Here is a 20061-nt window from a genome sequence, read left to right on the forward strand (position 1 = left end):
TTAAGATGAACAATCATAAAGCTGAGCTTGAGTTTTCTCCTGAGTTGACTTTTTAGGGTTTTCCCTGCAAGATCTTAGTCACTCTTTTGCCTCAACAACTCACTATCTTTCATCCATCTGAGGAATCTAATGAAATCCTCCTGGTCTGGCTGCCAGATGAGTCAACAGAATAGACCTACATCTCCATGACAGTTCTGGAACCTCTCACAGGTAGGTTGATAAATATAGTTATCCCCATTTAAAAGATCGGAAACTAACACAGGAAAATTAAATCACTTGCCCAAGACTCTCACTGCCTCTGAAAGTTTGGATTAGCATTCCTGGCTCAAGCTGCTGAATTTAGTTCAGTAGATCATGCTGTAAGCTTTCTCCATCTGAAGTCTGAAATCAATATGTGCCATACTTTGTCAAGGCAAATACTGCTTTTGTCAAAACTTAATTTATCCTTTGCTCTGCAATAAAATGCTAACAGCATATCTCCATGGACCAGTAAAAAACTTATTGTCCTAACAGACAATCACATGCTTGGTTATTGTGCTTGAATCACTAATGTTTTATTCAGATAATTCTGGTCTACTAAATGCTTGTGTCCACCAACTTTATTTTTGCATGTGTTCCCTTTGCCATGTGATTTCTATTGAAGACACTGACATAAAATAGACTTGGTGGGCTAACCACACAAGTAAGTTTTTAATTCCACCAGCATCTGAACTGAAGGCAACAGGAAGATCGATAGCCTAAGTTACCTGGTTGCTCAGGAAAATCAGCTCAATCTGCCCATCTGTAGTATCCACCCCGCTATATATGTGAAACTTCTGAAGTGGAATTGTTGGCTACTATCCTTCCAGTCACTCTGCCAACTTATTTCAAAGAGCTAGTAACCTCAGTTACTAATTGGCACAGCAAGACAACATTAAACCAGACCTCCCGCTGAGTGCAGGGGTATCCAAATTCACCCTTTGGCAAGGAGATTCCTTTTTGTACACTATGCATTGTTTCTGAACATTCCCTCAGTTTTTTTCCTCCCTATATCCCTTCCACACTGTTCCTACAGATCTGGGCCTTCTTGCTCATTGCTTTTGCTCATCTGTGTATAAAAAAAATAAAAACTCGCTGCTGTATTTCCTTGATACTAGTGCTATATCCTTCTCCTAGACCAGAGGTAGGTAACTTATGGCACGAGTGCCGAAGGCGGCACGCGAGTTGACTTTCAGTGGCACTCACACTGGCCGGGTCCTGGCCACCTGTCCAGATGGCTCTGCATTTTAATGTAATTTTAAGTGAAGCTTCTTAAACATTTTAAAAACCTTATTTACTTTATATACAACAATAGTTTAGAAAGAGACCTTCTAAAAGCGTTAACATGTATTACTGGCACATGAAACCTTAAATTAGAGTGAATAAATGAAGACTCTGCACACCACTTCTGAAAGGTTGCCGACCCCTGCCCTAGATGGTGCTATTTAACATGAATTTATTTTTCCTCTCGTCCTCTGGTCCTTCTGACTAAACGTGTGTATGAGGGTGTGGGAGAGAATGGCCACCTAATGTGTCCAGTATGTTTCTTTCCTTCTGACTTTTGACTTTTCTTTTTTCTGTCTCCCATCCTGGAGGTTCTGCACAAGGTTCCAGCAGCATCAGTGTTGATGTATCACTTCCCATGTATTTCAGAAATCTCTTCCAAGTGCCTCAGCAAAACAATATGGCATGTGACCCAACAATGAGCACAGGAAAGGGGTTTACTGGTTTTGCTTGTTGTCTTCTTTTTTTCTACCTTTATTTTTCTTTTGAAGCTATACAGTTTTAGGCTCTGATTACCAAGTGGTGTCACAGTTGGTCAGTGTTTGATTGGAAGACCTCCAAAGAGAGCCCAGACTGAATTGGCACAGCACTTTTTGAAGAATATCAATATTAGTTCTGATTTAGTGACTGAATTGCAGTTGGTATTCAGTGACAGGTTGTGACTATTGCATATGTAGGCCTATAGACATGTGGACTCATCCCACAGCGCCTCCTGCTGGCCATCCTTGTGAATTAGCTCATTCCAGCTCCGGAACACCCTCTGTAGGCTGGTGATCCACCAGTCCTCTGGCCCCCGTGTCCCTCCCTGGACCCGATGCCCCTTTAACTGGGGTGCTGCCCCCTGGCAGTAGCCCCTTTCTGTTAGGGTCTCTCCTCCCCAGGAGAACCCCCACCCTCTATCCTTACCTTGCCTCAGTATCAGGCTACTGTCAATCATCATCTAGCCCCCATGCCCTGGGGCAGACTGCAGTATCAGCCTACTCATCACTGGCAAGGTTGGGTTTGGACCTGCTGCCTTGGCCTACCCCTGGGTTGCCCTCCGCAGTCGCCAGTACCTGTTGGCCTTATGCTAAGCCACAGCCTGGAGCTTTCCAGGCTAGAGCTCCCCAGTTCCTCTGCCTTTCCCCAGCCCTGCTCCACTCAGGTACTCTACTCAGGTCCCTGCAGCCAGGCCCTTCTCCCTCTACAGGCAGAGGGAGACTCCTGTCTGCCCCTGACTTCTCTGCCTTTATAGGGCCAGCTGAGTCTGTTTGCGGCATGGCCCCAGCTGCAGCCACTTCCCCCAATCTGCCCAGCCTAAAAGCTGCTTTCTCCAGCCACCACTCCCTCCCAGAGCTGTTTTTAATCCTTCAGGGCAGGAGCAGGGGTCCACCCTGCTACAAAGCCAGATTATTGTTTTAAAGCCACGGACAATGTTGGGGGTGAGTGGAGATGGAGATGTAAGTGAAACTCCAAATAGAATTAGATGGAACCCGAGCTATACTTCCTCCCAACGCTTATGGTAGTGAACTGAGAGCGTGAGCCAAATGAAAGGAAGGAACTTGTAAATCCTGTCCCCATCAGTGTATTGGGAGAGAAGCCACTCACCTACTGAACTGCAGGGACTACTCAAAGAGGATCTTTGTTGTGTATTTGTGTTTGCTTCTACTCTTCTCAGAGCAAAGGCCCCCCTCTGCCAGCACAAACTCTTCCCTCTAAGGCCTCCCTATGAAGGGGAGGGGGAAATGAATGAAGGGGGCCATCTCTTACCCTAGCCTCTGTGGGGAAGGAATTGAGAAAAACCCCAGGCATTGAAAAGAGCCCTGCTGCTTGGTCTCTCCAAAGGCAGGTACATTTGTCTTGACTACCCAGGTCTTTAGGAAGGTAGTGACATGAGGGGAAGGGGGCATGTGTGTTTCTTTTCCCTTTTTATAACCAATGAAAAATAATTGCTGACCCCGACAACTCTCCTAAAATCAACTGGAATGAGGCACCCTTACCTCTTTGTGTGGGATCCTGGCCCTGCTGGTTTCTCTCCAGGGTGCCCCCTCTCTCCCTGCACCAGTCGCTGTGCTGCTTGCTCAATGCCACACCCCTCACCACTTTGTGAAGTCTATGTGGCAATGGGCTTCTGGTCTGTCTCTCCTCCTCTTAATGGAGTAGCAGTTTAGAGGCTGCTCTTCTCTTCCCCCCAGCCTCATCCCTCACGGAGAAAGAAAAGCTATTGGGACACAGTTTCATATAGTAATCAGATATTCTTAACACAGTCACTCTTAGGGGCCACCATAAAGAGCACTAGGGCAGGAATGGATTAAAGAATTTTGGGATCTTGTGCACTATGGAAATTGGGGGCTCTCCACCTTCCTTAAACTAGACAGAAGAGAAGAGGCCCTGTTACCAGTTCCAAACCTGCTTATGCATCTGTCTGAGGCACCAAACCAGAGTGGCAGTGTAACCCTGTACAGCAGCTTGCAATGCCGCTTACTGAAATTTTGCCTGCCCCTGGCAAGATGGGGGGCTACTAGGGCAGACTTGGTTGGGTACCAAATTAGGTTGCCATTTCTGAGGATTAGAAAAAATGGCCAGTGCCCCCCCAATCAGCCTGACCCTCCATTTCCCATCTTAGGCATCCCCCTGCATCCATCAGTCTGAGATGCCTCTTTCCTCCTCAGATGTCCCCCACAACCACCAACCCAACCTTCCTGTCCAATAACCCCTACACCCACCCCATTCCAGGAGCCTCAGCTCAGGGGCTCCCTCTACCATCCCTTCCCGGGAGCCTTTGCTTCCCTCACCCTGGTCTCTGCACCTTATCTCTCAGGTCCATGCTACTTTCCTGTGCTGAGAGGAGCAGGAGCCTCAGCTGCCATCCTGAGCACATTGAGGACCATGCACATGGAGTGAGAGCCAGGTACTGGGTTGGCAGTGCTCCCAATGGCCAGGTGACCTGAGCGCCATAGTCGAAACAGTTGTGGTGCTACTACGTGAAGAGCCCTGTGGACCTAACAAAGAGCTCTGTGGAGCTCGAAAGCTTCTCCCACCAACAGAAATCGGTCCTCTAATAAAAGATATTATTTCACTTACCTTGTCTCTCTCAGATCCCGGGACGCACATTGCTACTACAACATGGCAAATCAGTTCTGGGTCCAGTTCTGTTCAATACCTTCATCAATAATTTAGATAATGGCATAGAGAGTACACTTGTAAAGTTTACGGATGATGCAAGTGCTTTGGAGGATAGGATTACAATTCAAAATGATCTGGACAAACTGAAGAAGTGGTCTGAAGTAAATAGTATAAAATCCAATAAGGACTTGTATGTATCCTATCCTCCATGAACTTATCTAGTTCTTGTGGGGGTGGTGGGTGGGGTTCATGCCCATCATTCGCCAGGATAGGCAGGGATGAAAAACTATCCTCTAAGTGTCCCTAGCCTGTTTGCCAGAAGCTGGGAATGGGTGACAGGGAATGCATCACTTCATGATTGCCTGTCCTGTTCATTCCTTCTGAAGTACCTGGCATTGACCACTGTCAGAAGAAAGGATACTGGGATGGATGGACCATTGATCTGACACAGTATGGTCGTTCTTATGACAAATGCAAAGTACTCCACTTAGGAAGAAACAAGTTGCACACATTCAAAATGGGAAATGACTGCCTAGGAAGAAGTACTGCAGAAAGGGACCTGGGGATCACAGTGGATCACAAGCTAAATATAGTCAACAGGGAAACATTTGCCCCAAAAGGGTGTATTAGGATGAGTGTTGTAAGCAAGACATGAGAAGTAATTCTTCTGCTGTACTCCCCACTCAACTGGAGGCCTCAACTGGAGCATTATGTCCAGCTGTGGGTGGCATATTTCAGGAAAGATGTGGACAAATTGGAGAAAATCTAGAGAAGAACGACAAAAATGATCAAAAATGACATATGAGGGAAGATTAAAAAATTGAGTTTGTTTAGTCTGGAGAAGAGAAGACTGAGAGGGGACATGATAACAGTTTTCAAGTACATGAAAGGTTGTTACAGGAGGAGGGAGAAAAATTGTTCTCCTTAACCTCTGAGGATAGGACAAAAGCAATGGGTTTAAATTGCAGCAAGGGCTGTTTAAATCAGACATTAGGAAAAACTTTCTGACTGTCAGGGTGGTTAAGCACTGGAATAAATTGCCTAGGGAAGTTATGGAATCTCCATCATTGGGGATTTTTAAAAGCAGGTTAGACAAACATTTGTCAGGGATGATCTAGGTGATACTTACTCCTGCCATGGGTCCAGGGGACTGGACTAGATGACATCTTGAGGTCTCTTCCTGTCCTACGATTCTATGATCGTATTGTTTCTATGAAATTACAAGTTGTGATGAAGTGGGACTGTTTTGTGGGTGCCTCAGTTTCCCCTATGTTTCTTAAGTCTCTAGGTGGTGGAATAAAGGCCAGTGTGCATAAATCACTGACACTCTGTCTCCCTGGCAACAAATGGCCAGGGCCCTTCCCCCCTGCAAGGAAATAGCTAAAGGTGAACAAAGAGATCAGGTGACCTCTTGGCCTGGGAAAGCGACAAAGCCCAGAGAAGGAGCAGTTTGAGGGGGTCTCAGTTTGGGGCTGCCTGGGGATGAGGAGTGAGGGCAGACGTGGAGGTCTGCCTCACTGGGCCCCAGAATGGACCTGTCTGAGGGGTCCGGTTCTCTGTACCCACAAGCTCTGTTTTAGACAGTGTTCCTGTCATCTAATAAACCTGTGTTTTACTGGCTGACTAAGAGTCATGTCTGACTGTGAAATGGGGGTGCAGGACCCTGTGGCTTCCCCAGGACCCCGCCTGGGTGGACTCGCTGTGGGAAGTGTGCGAAGGGGCATATGCTGAATGCTCCAAGGAGAGACCCAGGAGGTGAAGCGATGTGAGCTTCTTGCCCTGAAGACAGTCTGCTCCAAGGGAGAGGAGGCTCCCCAAAGTCCAGACTGGCTTTCTGTGGAGCAGGTCCAGAGCATCGCCCGGGGACTCCGTGACACAAGTAACTTTAAGTAACCAGTGAAAAAATCCTGGGACATTGCAACTGGCAATGCAGAATCAAAGATGTCCAGGAAAATTTTTAAAAAACCCAGCAAATGGCAACTCTAGGGCCAGACCTGGTGTGATCCCTATGCAGGTGGACAGAGTGCACATTGGTTAATCCAGGCCTGCCCTCAGGGCTACAATTCGTACAAATTTTGATATAGTTCACTGATCTACTGTAAAACAAGCATAGTATTAATGTTCATCAGAGCATTCAGGCTATATCAGAGATGCAGTATGGATGACAAAACAAAATGTAAACCTGGGGAAATGGACTGATTTGGAAGATGGATATATTTTTTTCATGCCATGCTTCAGAAAGTAGCCTTCGTCTTAGCTCTAAAGGGCTTTGATTGTATCCAGAGCACTAGTAAAACCACTGGGATACTATTCCCTCTAAAGTAAAGACACTTATATTTCTACCACTGTAGAGAGTAACTCCAAAGCCCTAATATTGTATGAAACAGGCTGTAACTCTCAAATCTTTATATCCAGCTGCTTTATTTCACACACATTAAGTATTTGAATGTCTGAGGTCCAGTTGTTTTTAATGGATGTCCAAAGCCTAACAGCTTCCAGTCACATAGCCTCAGAAAAAAATCCATAATTAGGCTGCTTGTACAAAAATAGGTTATGTAGCAAATAATATTTAACATCCTGCTTTAAAGTTGTTAATACACTTGAGGAAAAAGTGAATTTTTTATGGCTGCCTATAAGATTTTTTTTAATTAAGAGCCATGTTGTAGTTAAATAAGATTTTTTTGCTAACTTTTATATAATGCTCAATCCTCAGGGTGTAACCCTGTCTTCTATGCATTTATCCCTGGATTAATGGCTCATAATTTCATTCTTTACTTACATTACATGGATGGTATTTGCCCACAAGGTTTAAATTCTGCATTTTTTCATGCGGTTTCACATGTAACAGCTCTGCGTTAGTGATTAGTTTTCCCTTAAAGGAAAAGTCATTGACTAAAAGAAGAAGGTGGGGGATATACTGGTGCTGGTTTTGTCGTTGCCAGAAAAACTTTGATCCAATCAGAGCTATGGAAACCAGGTCTCGGTAGAAAAAAGTACAAACAGACATCTGCTAAAGAGCTATAGAAACATGATGACATTCTGATCTGCTTAACCATCAAGCCTCACGTTCAATGTGTGTATTGCAGTGTTGTGATAGCAACACTGTGGTTATGGCTGAGGGAAGGCATTTTCATTCTACGTCAGATACTTTAAAAAAAAAATCTTCTTGAGCTAGAATTGGGTTGAGAAGAATTATGAGCAAACAATAAATTGTTATAAGCATGGCAAAAATTCCATTAAGCCAATTTTGAATTATCCAAGTATGAATACAAGGGTTTTTTTCATACGTTGTAAACTGGTTATCACAGATGTTTTGAACATTTTTGCATCACTCAAAACTAGCAATTTAAAAGCTTCAATCCTGTCAGATTCTGCAAGCCCTCTGTACATGGGTATCCGATTGAGCTGTATTAAGAGGAGACTTACAGGATCAAGCCCTTGGCGAAGATAAGTGTTTATAGAATCTTCAAGGAAATTTGGGTTAGCAAAACAAATGCTAATTTTTCCACTAATAAAGGCTGACTTTATCATCTTAATCCTAATCAGGGGTGAAAATAACTTAAAGGACTTGCCGGTACTCCAGAGTCCTGTGGAGGAGGAGGGGCCTCAACCTGAAGAGGCGTGGCCTCTATCAGAAGAGGTGGGGCCTTTAAATCCCCAAGTTTTTAAATCAGGATTTAAAGGGCTCGGGGATTTGGCTGAAGCTAGGACCCAGGCCCTTTAAATCAACCCCGGAGTTACCAGCTGCAGAGGCAGCTGGGAGCCCTGGGATTTGGGCAGAGGTGAAAGTAATTTGCATTTCTTACCCATATGGTCCAATCGCAAGCAACCCACCTCTCCTATGTACTTCATGGATCCCTCCCACTGCATGACATAGATAGAGAAAATAAAGCTACTATTACTACTGGTACTGTCTGTAATAAAACTTTACTATTGGAATAAGCCTAAAACAGTGAAAACTCACTGTCACATTTTTCTCTATGTCTTCCCTCCTCCTCCAGCCAGGCTGTGGACACTAGGTTCCGTGCTTTCTCTCTGCCTGGCACTGAGCAGCAGCTGCGGGGGCTTCCCTCTAGCTTGCAGCAGGGAGACTGGCTGAGGGAGGGAGAAGCCTGCCTCCTGCATAAGAACAATTCAAACTCAGCTGTTCCCGGCACAGTTCAGTAACATTTCAAAGAGGATCTGCAAGCAGTTTGGACATCACAACCATGATCCTCTGCTGGGAAGGGAATGGGATAGTTTTGAACTTGGAAATGGTTCCTGATTTTGTTTGTGTTTTTTGTGTATAGGAAATCCCCTCATCCCAGGGGCTGAAAAGAACTGCCCTTCCCATGGTCACCCCGCCCCTACCCCAACAACAACTGGGAGTGAAATTAACAAGGATATCAGAAACGGCTTCTAACCCTGGGGGCTGAACTGCGCAGGGAACAGCTGAGTTTAAACTGTTCTTATGCAGACAGCAGCAGCAGGCATCTCAGCCAGTGGCCCTACTGCAAGATAGAGCCTAGAGGAGAACCCCTGCAGGGGAGATGGGGGGAGGAATGCAGAGCCTTGTCTGCAGCCTGGCTGGAGGAGCGGGAGGGAGGAGACTAGAAACTAATGTAACAGTGAGTTTTCCCCTTCCATCTGCTTTTATTAGCTCGATTTAAGCTGTGCAGCCAAATGCTTGTATTTGTTGTGTATATTAGTACTGGAGACAAGATCCCCTCATCCCGGGGGCAGACAAGGACTGCCCCTGCCATGGTCAAACACACCCTCCCCGCTCCCCTCAGCTACTGTGAGTGAAATTAACAAGGATGCCAGAAACCACTCTTAACCCCGAGGGCTGAACCACTCAGGGAACAGCTGAGTTTAAACTATTCTTATGCAGGGGACAGGCTTCTCCCTCCCTCAGGCAGTCTCTTTTTCTTACTGGTCCTCCATATGGGCCCGTACCTGCTTACTTTCACCTCTGACCCTAATCCTTCTGGACCCTTAACATTCTTTGGCCACCTTACCCTATTCTTTAGTCCCCATCCTCCAATGTTTCTTTTAAAATGTATGGTCAATTAAGTTAGATAGTTAGTGTACTTTGGAGGCTTGTGCCCCAAAGTGTGCTGCATCCTACAGCATGTGTACAATTTGTAATAAACTTCTGGGGTGGAGAGAAAGTCTGGAGGCACTGTCAGACCTGCTGGGTTCTTTTCAAGAGTGTGTGTTTATTTCAGTGTGTGATGTGAGATTCGAGTGATATATGTTTGTGTATGTGTTTATCTGGATAACAGAACTCGGAGCACGTTTTAAACATCTGATTTTACAAACCATTACTCATGTGAGTAGCCTTTACTCATTCCTGTTAGCCTCTCTGAAATCAGTGGGTTCAGCTTGTGTGAGTAAGGGCTACTGGCATTGCTGAGGAAAAGGATATGTGATAATGGTGTTTGTTCTTTGCTGTGCAATTGCTTTACTTCCAGATGCATTTTTTATTCCAGCCAATTTCAGATTTGACAAAGCTCACATTCATCACTGAGGGCTAACTCAAAGTCAAGTTTGCAGTTTAAAAAAGATGCCACCTTTTTAAAGGACTTGAGGAAGAAAAGCATCTGAACAATTTTTGTAAAGCATGAAAAATCATTTTTTCATGTTCAGCTGATTTTAAAATAGCCAATGTAAATTTTACTAACTTTTCTGAAAATATTCACCTTTGGACTATCTTTGTGTTTCCAAAGAAATTAAAAAGAAATCTGTTCATTTCTGTTCATTTCAGGTTTTGCTAACCACCCTTTTGTTAGGATAATTATATTTTGGGCTGAAACAAAGTGGAAGAAAACCCCTCAATTTATACAAAGTATTGAACAAGAAGGAAAGTTGCATTATGTTCTAGTACTGTATCTTAGTCGGGGGATGAAGGCTTTCTTTTAATTTGTATTACACTACTTTAAATAAAAAAGCCTCTGTTAATCTTGCTGTTATTTTAAATAGTGACTTTATAAGCATCAGGCACTGCAAAAGGTTTCTATAATAATAAAAGGTAAATAAACAAAGAGGAAATGCTGATCCTATAGGAATTTGCTATAAAACTTTGCCTCAGCAGTATAAAACTTTGATCTTTTCACTGTCCTGTTCTCTGATCACCTCCCATTTTGCATCAACATTTGACATTGTAATAGACTTACCCATACTCATTTTTCACCTTTTGTTACATCTGTGGTAAAACTTTTATACTAGAAGAGAGCAAGTCCAGAGTAAATAATCAGGAATTCTCTCCATTTAGATCAAATTGCTTTTATAATACAGACCTAGCATTAATATTGTTGCGTGATTAACTGTTAACATTTGTATTAGCAGTAATAGGACTCTTTTAGCATAAAGTAAGGTCTAAAGATGAGAGAGAAATCTTTATTTAAAAAATCCCTTTGTGTGATATGCAGGCTTTTGATGAGAAAATGTCTTTATTCAGTAAATTTCTAAATAGTTTGCAAAGCTGCAATTTGAGTTTTCCAATCCCTAATTACATTTTCATTTTAAACTATTATGCTGTGATGCTGCATTGATTGTACTTCGTAACATACATTACCAGATAGTGGTACCAGTTACATGAGAAAGAAAGGAAAAAGACGTCATCCTTGCAGGGAGACCTCTGGGTCCATGTGTAGCCCATTGAAGAGCCAATTGCAGGAATGGCCCATTATTTCCATGTATTCTTAGTTATAATGGAGTAACTATCCACTAAAACTAATAGGAGTTGCAGTCACGTAACAGAGCATGAGGATATGGCCCCACAGTGTACAGAATATCTTGGAATGTGGTGCATAAAAAAAGTAATGTTTGAAAAGCATTTAATGGTGTATTTTAATTTATTTGAATGCAATGTAGCAACTGGAATCAAGAAGGAAGGCCGGCACCATATGAAAGCATTTTGCATGATTGTCTCTAAAATTAGACAGCATTGTTACTTATGTTACAGTGGTTACAAAAATCTCCCTGTAGTGAGGGCCCAAGAGCTTCTGCTCCCTTTACAAATATTTTTTCTTTCCTTATAAACTATAATGGTGATGCTTTTTATTATCATTTCCCCAGCTCAAAAGATAACACAATCACATTTGTTCTGGGAATTTATACTTCCTTTTGCCTTTATATCCTACGGAAGCAGTGGCTTCTGGCTTCTGCCAGATGAAGTAACATTGCATGCAATAGCTGTACAGATTTTTGGGGGTTGGGAATAGGTGAAAATTGGCTGGTTGGTTTTAATCTCTGTTTTTTTTGGCCCTGACAGTTTGAAAAAAAGTAAGTCTCAGCTGTGTTTGGAGAACCATTTAGATCCTTTTCTTTTTTTCTTTCTGCATTTACCAAAACAAAACCTCTCCAGCATTTCAATAGCTGTTAGGATGTAACATATTCCTTCTCTTCACTTTATCATCTCTGAATGGGTAGAACACTAAAAGACTATGTTATATGTTAACATATATGTAGACACGTTATTTGCTTGAGGTTGTATGTCTGACCTGAATGATCTATGGCAGGTATTCAGAGAGAATTTTGACAATACTGGAAATGGATTTAGCTTTTATAAATCTGCCAACAGATGCAATTAGAATGGGACAAAAACCGTCATTTCTCAATCACCAGACCTTGAGATCCAGCAAGAATACATGAGAACCAAAAACAAAGCAGTGTGTTGTGCTTATGAGTATTTGTGATTAGGCCATTGAGAGGCTCACTAGAACTCTAGCCAGCCTGAGAATCAGTCGCACTCTAAGTCCCTTCAGAGGAAGCATAATCAATAGTACATAAGAGACGTTTTCCTGCCATTATGAATCACTTGATGTCCTCTTTGATCCAAAGCACTGAATTAATTTTTTATGCGTAATTACCTGAATAAAGTGTGGTTTGCACATTGCTGCACATTAGTGTGTGCTCATGAGAAAAACTGCTATGTGTTTTAATTCCATCTTGTGAATCAGGATCTAAATCCTTACGACCTTGTTAGTTTTTCACTTGCAGGCTTTCTGCAGCAAATGTGTGGCTTTTAGTTGTCTTAATTACTTAGTGACAGTTCCTAACCCTTTAATGCAAGCTGGTTGTTTCTGCCATTAAGTGGTCAAAAATAGCATTTTTATATAATATTGTTCCCCAACCTTAAACACCAGAAACAGGAGTCAGATTAAGTGAGAACTTCATTAATGAAGTCACAGACTCAGTTATTTCCAAAATGTAAAATCTGAAATTAGAAGTACTGTACATACGCATTTTAACTATATTTTAAAAAAAAATGTTTACTTAATAAAGAAAAGCTTTACTGTCAAAGAAGGATTTTTGTTTTGCATGTATGAAAAACTTGCAATGACAGATTTGTAACAACTTGTAACAACAGTGCATTCACATGTTTGATAATGATACACACTAGCTTCTTTAGCCTATATATATTTTTTTTAAATTATGACATGGAAGTATTAAGTGGAACTAGTTTCCTTTTCCAGTCCTTATCTTGTGTAGTGATAAGGATGTAATACAACAGTTGGTACTTATATCACTGCTGTTCAGTGAAGTATGAAGTTTTATCAATTTAAATTTTCACAGTTGGGGAAAATTGTGAGGGGTCAGGTAATAATTATTTAGGAGAGAAGATGTTGAGATTCAAAAAGTTAAATCTTCATAGCTGTTGAAACAAATTGTCAACATCACATTTCAAAATATACAAAGTAAATTATCCTTAAATCTAGCACTAATCATTTCTCAAGAAGCATTTTTCTTACTTTGCATAGCTGTAAATTTTCAATTATTGTCGATGGAAATATTTTTTGTGTGTGTACAGAGATATTTATGCTTATAAACATTGACTGATAAAAGTCTAATCCTTCTGAACCTACATACACAGCACAATAGGGATTGCTTGGTAAGCTGGGAGCAAGCAATATTTGTTTTGATACAGCAAAATCTGAGGTTATGTATATAGGAACAATCTAGGCTATACTTATAAGATATCCTGGAAAACAGTGCTTCTGAAAAGAACTTGGTTATTATCATAAATCAACAAATGAACATAATCTTCCATTGTAATGCTGTGGGTGAAAGGCTACAGTAATCCTTGGATGTAGAAACAGGGGAATATTCAGCAGGAGTAGGGAGGTGGACTTTCATCTGCATATGGCATTACTGAGACAATTACTGGAATTCATTTCTGGTGTCCGTACTTGAAAAAAAGGTTGTTGAAAAGTTGAAGTGTTCAGAATAGAGCTGCAAGAATAATTTGAGGTCTAGAAAATAGTACTTACAATGACAGGTTTCAGAGTAGCAACCGTGTTAGTCGGTATTCGCAAAAAGAACAGGAGTTCTTCTGGCACCTTAGAGACTAACACGTTTATTTCAGCATAAGCTTTTGTGGGCTACAGCTCAGTGAGACTTGAGGAGTTCAATCTATTTAGTTTATCAAAGAGAAGATTGAGATGACTTGATTACATCTATAATTACCTACACAAGAAAAAGGTATCTTATTGTAGCAGACTCTTTAATCTAACTAAGAAATGTATAACAAGATTCAATTACTGAAAGTTGCAGCTAGACAAATACAAACTGGAAATAAAGTGCAAAATTTTAACAATAAAGGTAATTAGCCATTAAAACAGCCAACCAAGTGATGTGATAGATTTTCCATCACTTGGAATCTGTAAATCAAGACTAGATGTCTTTCTAAAATATACTCTTGAATTCAACTGCAATTTATGATTTGATGCAAGAATTACTTGGTTTACACAGTGAGTCAGATTACATTATCATAATTGCCCTTCTGGTTTAAAAACTGATGGAGCAAGTCCTGGACCCATTGAAGTCAATGGATAAACTGCTAATAATATCAGCATGACCAGAATCTGGACTGTGAATCTGTTCTTGAAATGAAAAATGTCCCAGTTCATGACGACTGTATGTAGCATATATTGCAATAGCTGATCATAATTAATTTGTTCAGCAGTCTTGTGAATAACGTATATTTAATTTCCATTTAAGTTTGCTTAACCATTAATCAATGGATACGTAAAACCATAACATAACACTGATTCTAATAACATCTTAAAGTACCAATAAACTGCTGTAAATTGGACATGTGTTAGCTGTGAGCTGAGTGCAGCCATTATTTGTGTGACACTTCAACAACTCCATAATTCGGAATATCATGAGAAAGAAAGTTTTTCATGGTTTTCAGTTAAAAGCAACATTTCCACTCTAAGTCAATGTGATTTTGATGCTAAATTACTATTAAATATTTATCATAGTCGCAGCTTGCAAATTTGTCAGAAAGAGTCTTGGACGTTCAGAGTACATCCACTAAATGGATTCAGTAAGAAGCTTTTGCTGGGAAAATGGGCTTGAAAAGCAGCAATGGGACAACACCTGTTACCTTTGTTTTAAAAGCTATTTTTAAGTGAGCTGTTTCCTAATCTTCCTCAGCAGAGTAATAAAGTTCCTCCTGGCCTTCATAATTTAAAACACTTCTTGGATCATTGCCTCTCTGTGAATTCACTGATTTCTATAAAATGTGTTTTTGGAATACTAAATTGTACCTTGAAAAATACAAGTTCTGCCTCTATGCACAAATGGAATGGCTCACTGTGTTGTACCTGGAAAATCATTTGTTTAGCAAGGAGCTAAATATGATTTTTTAAGCTAAGAGTATACAGTAGTAGATGGGTTTCTCCAGATGTTTTTTCAGTGTCCAGACTGAACAAGCTACATGTTTGTCAAGCTTTGCATTTTATTTCCTCTTTTCCGTTTACTTAGGGTATATGCTATGTATGTTGAAAAAGACATCTACTGAGGTCAGAACCAAGCTCAAAAAATAGCTGATCCTCAGTTGGGCTGATTTTGTGACATGTTTCTAACATAAAAATATCTAGAATGAAGCATGGTATTTCATATATCACTTCTCATGCAACTTTGTATTGTGGAAGTCATCCCAGAATATTTGTTATGTATTTAAAAGCTTTGAATAACTAAAAGGTTTTAGAGTCTGATCTTGAGTGATTCTGTGGACCCACAATTTGAATTGAAGTTAATGGACAGGCACAAATGCTGCATGAGAGGCAATTTGGTACAAAGCCCATTAAATGAATGAAAATATTTCCATTTGACTTGAGTATACTTTGGATCAGGCACATAATGAATATTGTGTTGAGTACCTTCATACTGGAAGAATGCTGAAACATTGGGGTGACTTCAGAGAAGATAAAGGATGATCGATCTAGAGTTACTGAATTATGAGAAAGTTAAAAGAGCTAAAGAGGTATTGCATAGCTATGTGACAACTAAGTGGGCACTCTGTAATGATCCACAAGTATTTGATAGGAATAAACAGCTAGAAGGGACTTGAATTAATTAGTGTGATACAAAATGGGAATAATTAGGAGTGAGAGGATGAAAATAAAACAAAGAATATTTAGGCTGAATAACAAGAAAATCTTCTGAACAGTAAAACCATGTAGAGTGTGTAGTAGTCTTCCAAGAGAGGTTAAATGAAGACTTAAATCTAGAAACTTTAAAATTATTGTAGGTTTTGTACAAAGCAGTCGAATATGTATTGTAGGAGTCATTTCTACGCTGGCAGAGAAGTAAAGTAGATGACATCTTTTCTTTTTCTGATTTTAGTATAAACTAAAGGTTTCTATTGACTTCAGTGAGAGCTGGATCATGATCTGAAACAATGATACCGTTGTGAAACAGAGTTGTTGTGATTCAATGCTGTACTTACAAATAAAATTTTAAAATAGTAGAGAGAAGAGTGTAGCATAAAATAAAGGAGCAAGATAGAATGATGGGAGCTGGATGCATCTGATCAGTAAGAGAGAAGAGATGCGAGTTGGTTGAGAGACCAGGTAGAAGGCAACAGAGGATGTTCTACTATGATAATAGAAATATCAACATAACACTGTTTAGCATATGTTGCAGTTAGATAGACCTGAACCAAACCACCAGGTCCAAATGTGCTTGAACTCACAGTAAGTTTGATTCTGGGCCATATCCAAACCTGGCTGCTCAGGCTTCTCTCTAGTTACAGCGTTTTATTTTATATGCAGAATTCTCTTTTACTTTTCCAAGCAAACTGTAAAATGTCTGAAAGTTTATAGCCTCTGGCTCATGTTAGTGATCAGAATGAGAAGTGACCACTAAGGAAATTGTTTAATAGAATGTGTTAGAACACCAGATTGAGAGGTTTCTTACTAGTGATTGATGCTGTTACACCCACATTGCTAATCTCTAGTAAATGAAAAGGTATGAATCTCCCCTTTTTAATTCTCTTCCTTTCAAAACCTCAAAAAAACACACACCAAGCAGTATGTTTCTGTGGAATTATTGTGTTGGTTGGTTGAAGTCAGAAGGCGAGGTATGTAATACTCCTACAGAAAGTCATTATCTTGCATACCTAACTGCCTAGTTAAACATTAAAAAATACAGTGTTCTTAGGCGAATAGAGATCGCTGCTTAAGTCTTCCAAAGAAATCGTACCTCTGCCATCTTTGGTTAATCTTTAGTTAAATAATGATAAATCATGGTGAAGACTTCAATAACCCTGCTTTAGAACTTTGCAAAAATATTTTAAACTGTAGGGACTAGATTCATTATTGAGTTTTCACCAGTTTTGGTGTGGAATTTCTAGCATCTTGCTTTAAATTTTAATTGTAGAAAATACAGCAGTTTTCTTGTTTGAAATAATTTTCAATTTTCAATTAGCCATTCTTACCTGCCAGAAATTTTTGTGAGATCCAGCAAAATAATAATTTAAAAATCCTTCTCTGAGATGCCTCATGTTTTCTTTGTGGAAAACTTCACCTATGTTATTTTTCACAAGTAATTTCACAAATAACTTTTCTTGTGCACCCTCTAAAATGTGCTTCTTGAGTGGCTTCACTTTCCATCTAGAACAGTTTTGAATTCAGATGGACTATTTATTTCTGTAAAATTACCCATGTATATAAGTGTTCGGGGATTGTGGCCTAGGTTTTTAGGACAGTGCATTAAAACTCCTAGCTGTTACAAGTTCTGAAGCCTCTGTAGATATTACTGAGAGAGTTGCTCTGCAACTCTATCCTGGACAAAGTGACTAGAATGATGATGTGGGATAATTTACTAATTTGCTATGAATCATAACTTACTACATGTTAAAGGTTGGACCCAAAGGGAGTGGCAGTGGCTACCATGATGTAACACACAGATTTGCCATGAAGTTTTCTTTTTCCTTTTCTTCAGGCCTGAGTCGACAAGGGTCAAGCCCCTGATAGTTTTTTCATTGGAATGGAGAGGTGCAAAGACATAATGTCCTTATTTTCTCTCTTTTCTGGGGGGAGGGATAGCTCAGTGGTTTGAGCATTGGCCTGCTAAACCCAGGGTTGTGAATTCTAATCCTTGAGAGGGCCACTTAGGGATCTGAGGCAAAATCAGTACTTGGTCCTGCTAGGCAGGGGGTTGGACTTAATGACCTTTCAGGGTCCCTTCCAGTTTTATGAGATAGGTGTATTTCCATATATTTATTTATTTATTTATTTTATTTTTAAAAACCCTCCCTTTTTTGTACTCATTAAATGTCGTGAAATGAAAATGTTGACTTTGACTTGCATTGCAGTTAAGACACTTTAAATAAATAACATTTTAATCGAATCAAACTGTATTAAAGCCAATGTTTCACAAGTAGAAAAAATTAAACAAAATTAAGATAGATATTCATGTATCTGTTAATTGCACTTTTAAAACATTTTAAAATTAAATATTTGTTCTCTAAATTTTTTTCTTAATCTTTTTGATCAGGTTATTTGGTGTCACTTCAGTAATTCAAACCAACTGCTCAAGCACCTGGAAGATCATAGCAAACCAAGACCTACTCTGGTATCACCATGCCAATCCCATATTACTGCTGGTGATGTACTACACCCTGGCAACTCTTATTCGCCTTTGGCTACAAGAGCCCATTGTAAGGGTAATATATTTTTTTCTTCCCACTTTATGAAGAGAATGAAGCTGCCAGAGTAGAATTTTTCTAATGCTCACTAATAACTGTAAGATTCTCAGATAGTTACTGGCATTTGCAAATAGCAGAGTGAAATTTTTATGTGAGGCAGCCATGTCCAAGCTGCTGTCTTAAATACATTCTTTCTGATAAGTCCCTCCAGCTCTTAAATGGGTAGTCCTCTTAAAGTCAATGGGACTACTTATGTGATTAAGAGCTACAGGATCAAAAGCTTAGGTTATGTCTACACTACTGGCTAAATCGGCACTACTGTGATCAATGCAGCAGTGTTGATTTAGTGGATCTGGTAAAGACACGCTAAATTAATGGGAGAGTGCTCTCATATAAACTTGTGTACTCCCTCTCCCTGAGAGCCAGCAGCTAGGTTGATGCGAAATCGTCTCATGTCGACGTAGCACTATGTAGACACCAATGTAAGTCAACCTAAGTTATGTTGACTTCAGTTACATAATTTGCATAACTGAACTAACGTAACTTAGATCGCCTCACAGAGTTAGTGTAGATCAACTCTTAGCTTACTTTTGAATTGTGGAAGTCTGTGTGAATATTGTCTACAGTAGGTAGAGGTTTTTTTTCTCATAGTGCAAAGCACCATAAAGTCCCAGCAAAATGAGCAGTAAGTGCAGCACACGGGAGTTACCGATGAGCAATCTTCCTCTGTGTTTTATGGTCTTTAGACAGCCTTGAAAATTTCCTTATACCAAAGACAATAGAGAATGAAAATTTAAAAGCAGCCTCAAGGGCTTGTTGCCCAAAAACCAAAATATCAGCTGCAATCTGGTGCAGGATACTGTAAAACATATATAGTTTTGCCTAACCTTGCAATTTTATCTTGAGTCTAGCAATATTTGGTGTTTTTCTTAAAGCTCCAAGTCCAGGATTCATGTGATTATGTGAACATCTCAGCTTCCATTTTTTTTTTAAATAAAGTTCTTAGATCTTATACTTGTGGAGAAAAGCATGGAACATGATTACAGAGGCACCCTGAAAACTCAGAAAACAAAAGGAAAATAAAATGAGCCCAAATTTCATTATTTTAAAAAATGGCATGATTTGTGGAGGTCTGATTTTTGAAGCTGGGTTTGGTAATGCTGCACACAATAGTACAGGTACACAGCACTAAAGCTGTGAAGAGTCTAAATTTCAGTTGCATCCTTGTGGAATATTAGTGTCTTCATTCATTTTTTACCTCACTCGCCTTGTCTCTTTATTAAGAGTCAGACATTTTTAAGAGGGTAGGAAGCTGGTGAGGATGTCTTAAAAAGTTAACTTTTATAAAGGGAAAATGTGAAAATAAGAAAACATTGTAAGATAAATGCTGTCTTGGTACTATGGCTTCTTTTTTGATGCAGAAGATACACTGTTACATCTCTCCATAAAATGATATGTTCTGGTTTCTAAATCTTAGCAGCTTTATAGACTATTTCGCTATGTATGGTTTTCCCCTTTGATTGTGCCATAGATCAGAAATTGATTTTTCTTTTTACTTGTTTTGTCTTAGAAGATTTTAGATCAAATTCTATTCTCACTTACACCAGCCTACATCCACCGTAATTCCATTGCAGTCAATAGAGTTACTCTGGATTTATGCTACTTTAATGGAGACCTGAATTTGGTCCTGGTCTTTTATTGTAGCTGCCTGTGTCTTCTGTTTTTACAGT

General features: G+C 40.1%; 1 protein-coding gene across 1 annotated transcript in view; it reads left to right on the forward strand.

The window, feature by feature from the left end:
• Positions 1-20061, forward strand: part of PIEZO2 (piezo type mechanosensitive ion channel component 2) — a 485914-nt gene that overhangs the window by 321089 nt on the left and 144764 nt on the right. Inside the window, exon 8 of the mRNA XM_075062935.1 lies at positions 18181-18349. Within this exon, the coding sequence (XP_074919036.1) occupies positions 18181-18349 (169 nt within the window). The remainder of the gene's footprint in view (positions 1-18180; positions 18350-20061) is intronic.

This window comes from Chelonoidis abingdonii, chromosome 2 (assembly GCF_003597395.2).
Source record: "Chelonoidis abingdonii isolate Lonesome George chromosome 2, CheloAbing_2.0, whole genome shotgun sequence".
Classification (NCBI taxonomy): Eukaryota; Metazoa; Chordata; order Testudines; family Testudinidae; genus Chelonoidis; species Chelonoidis abingdonii.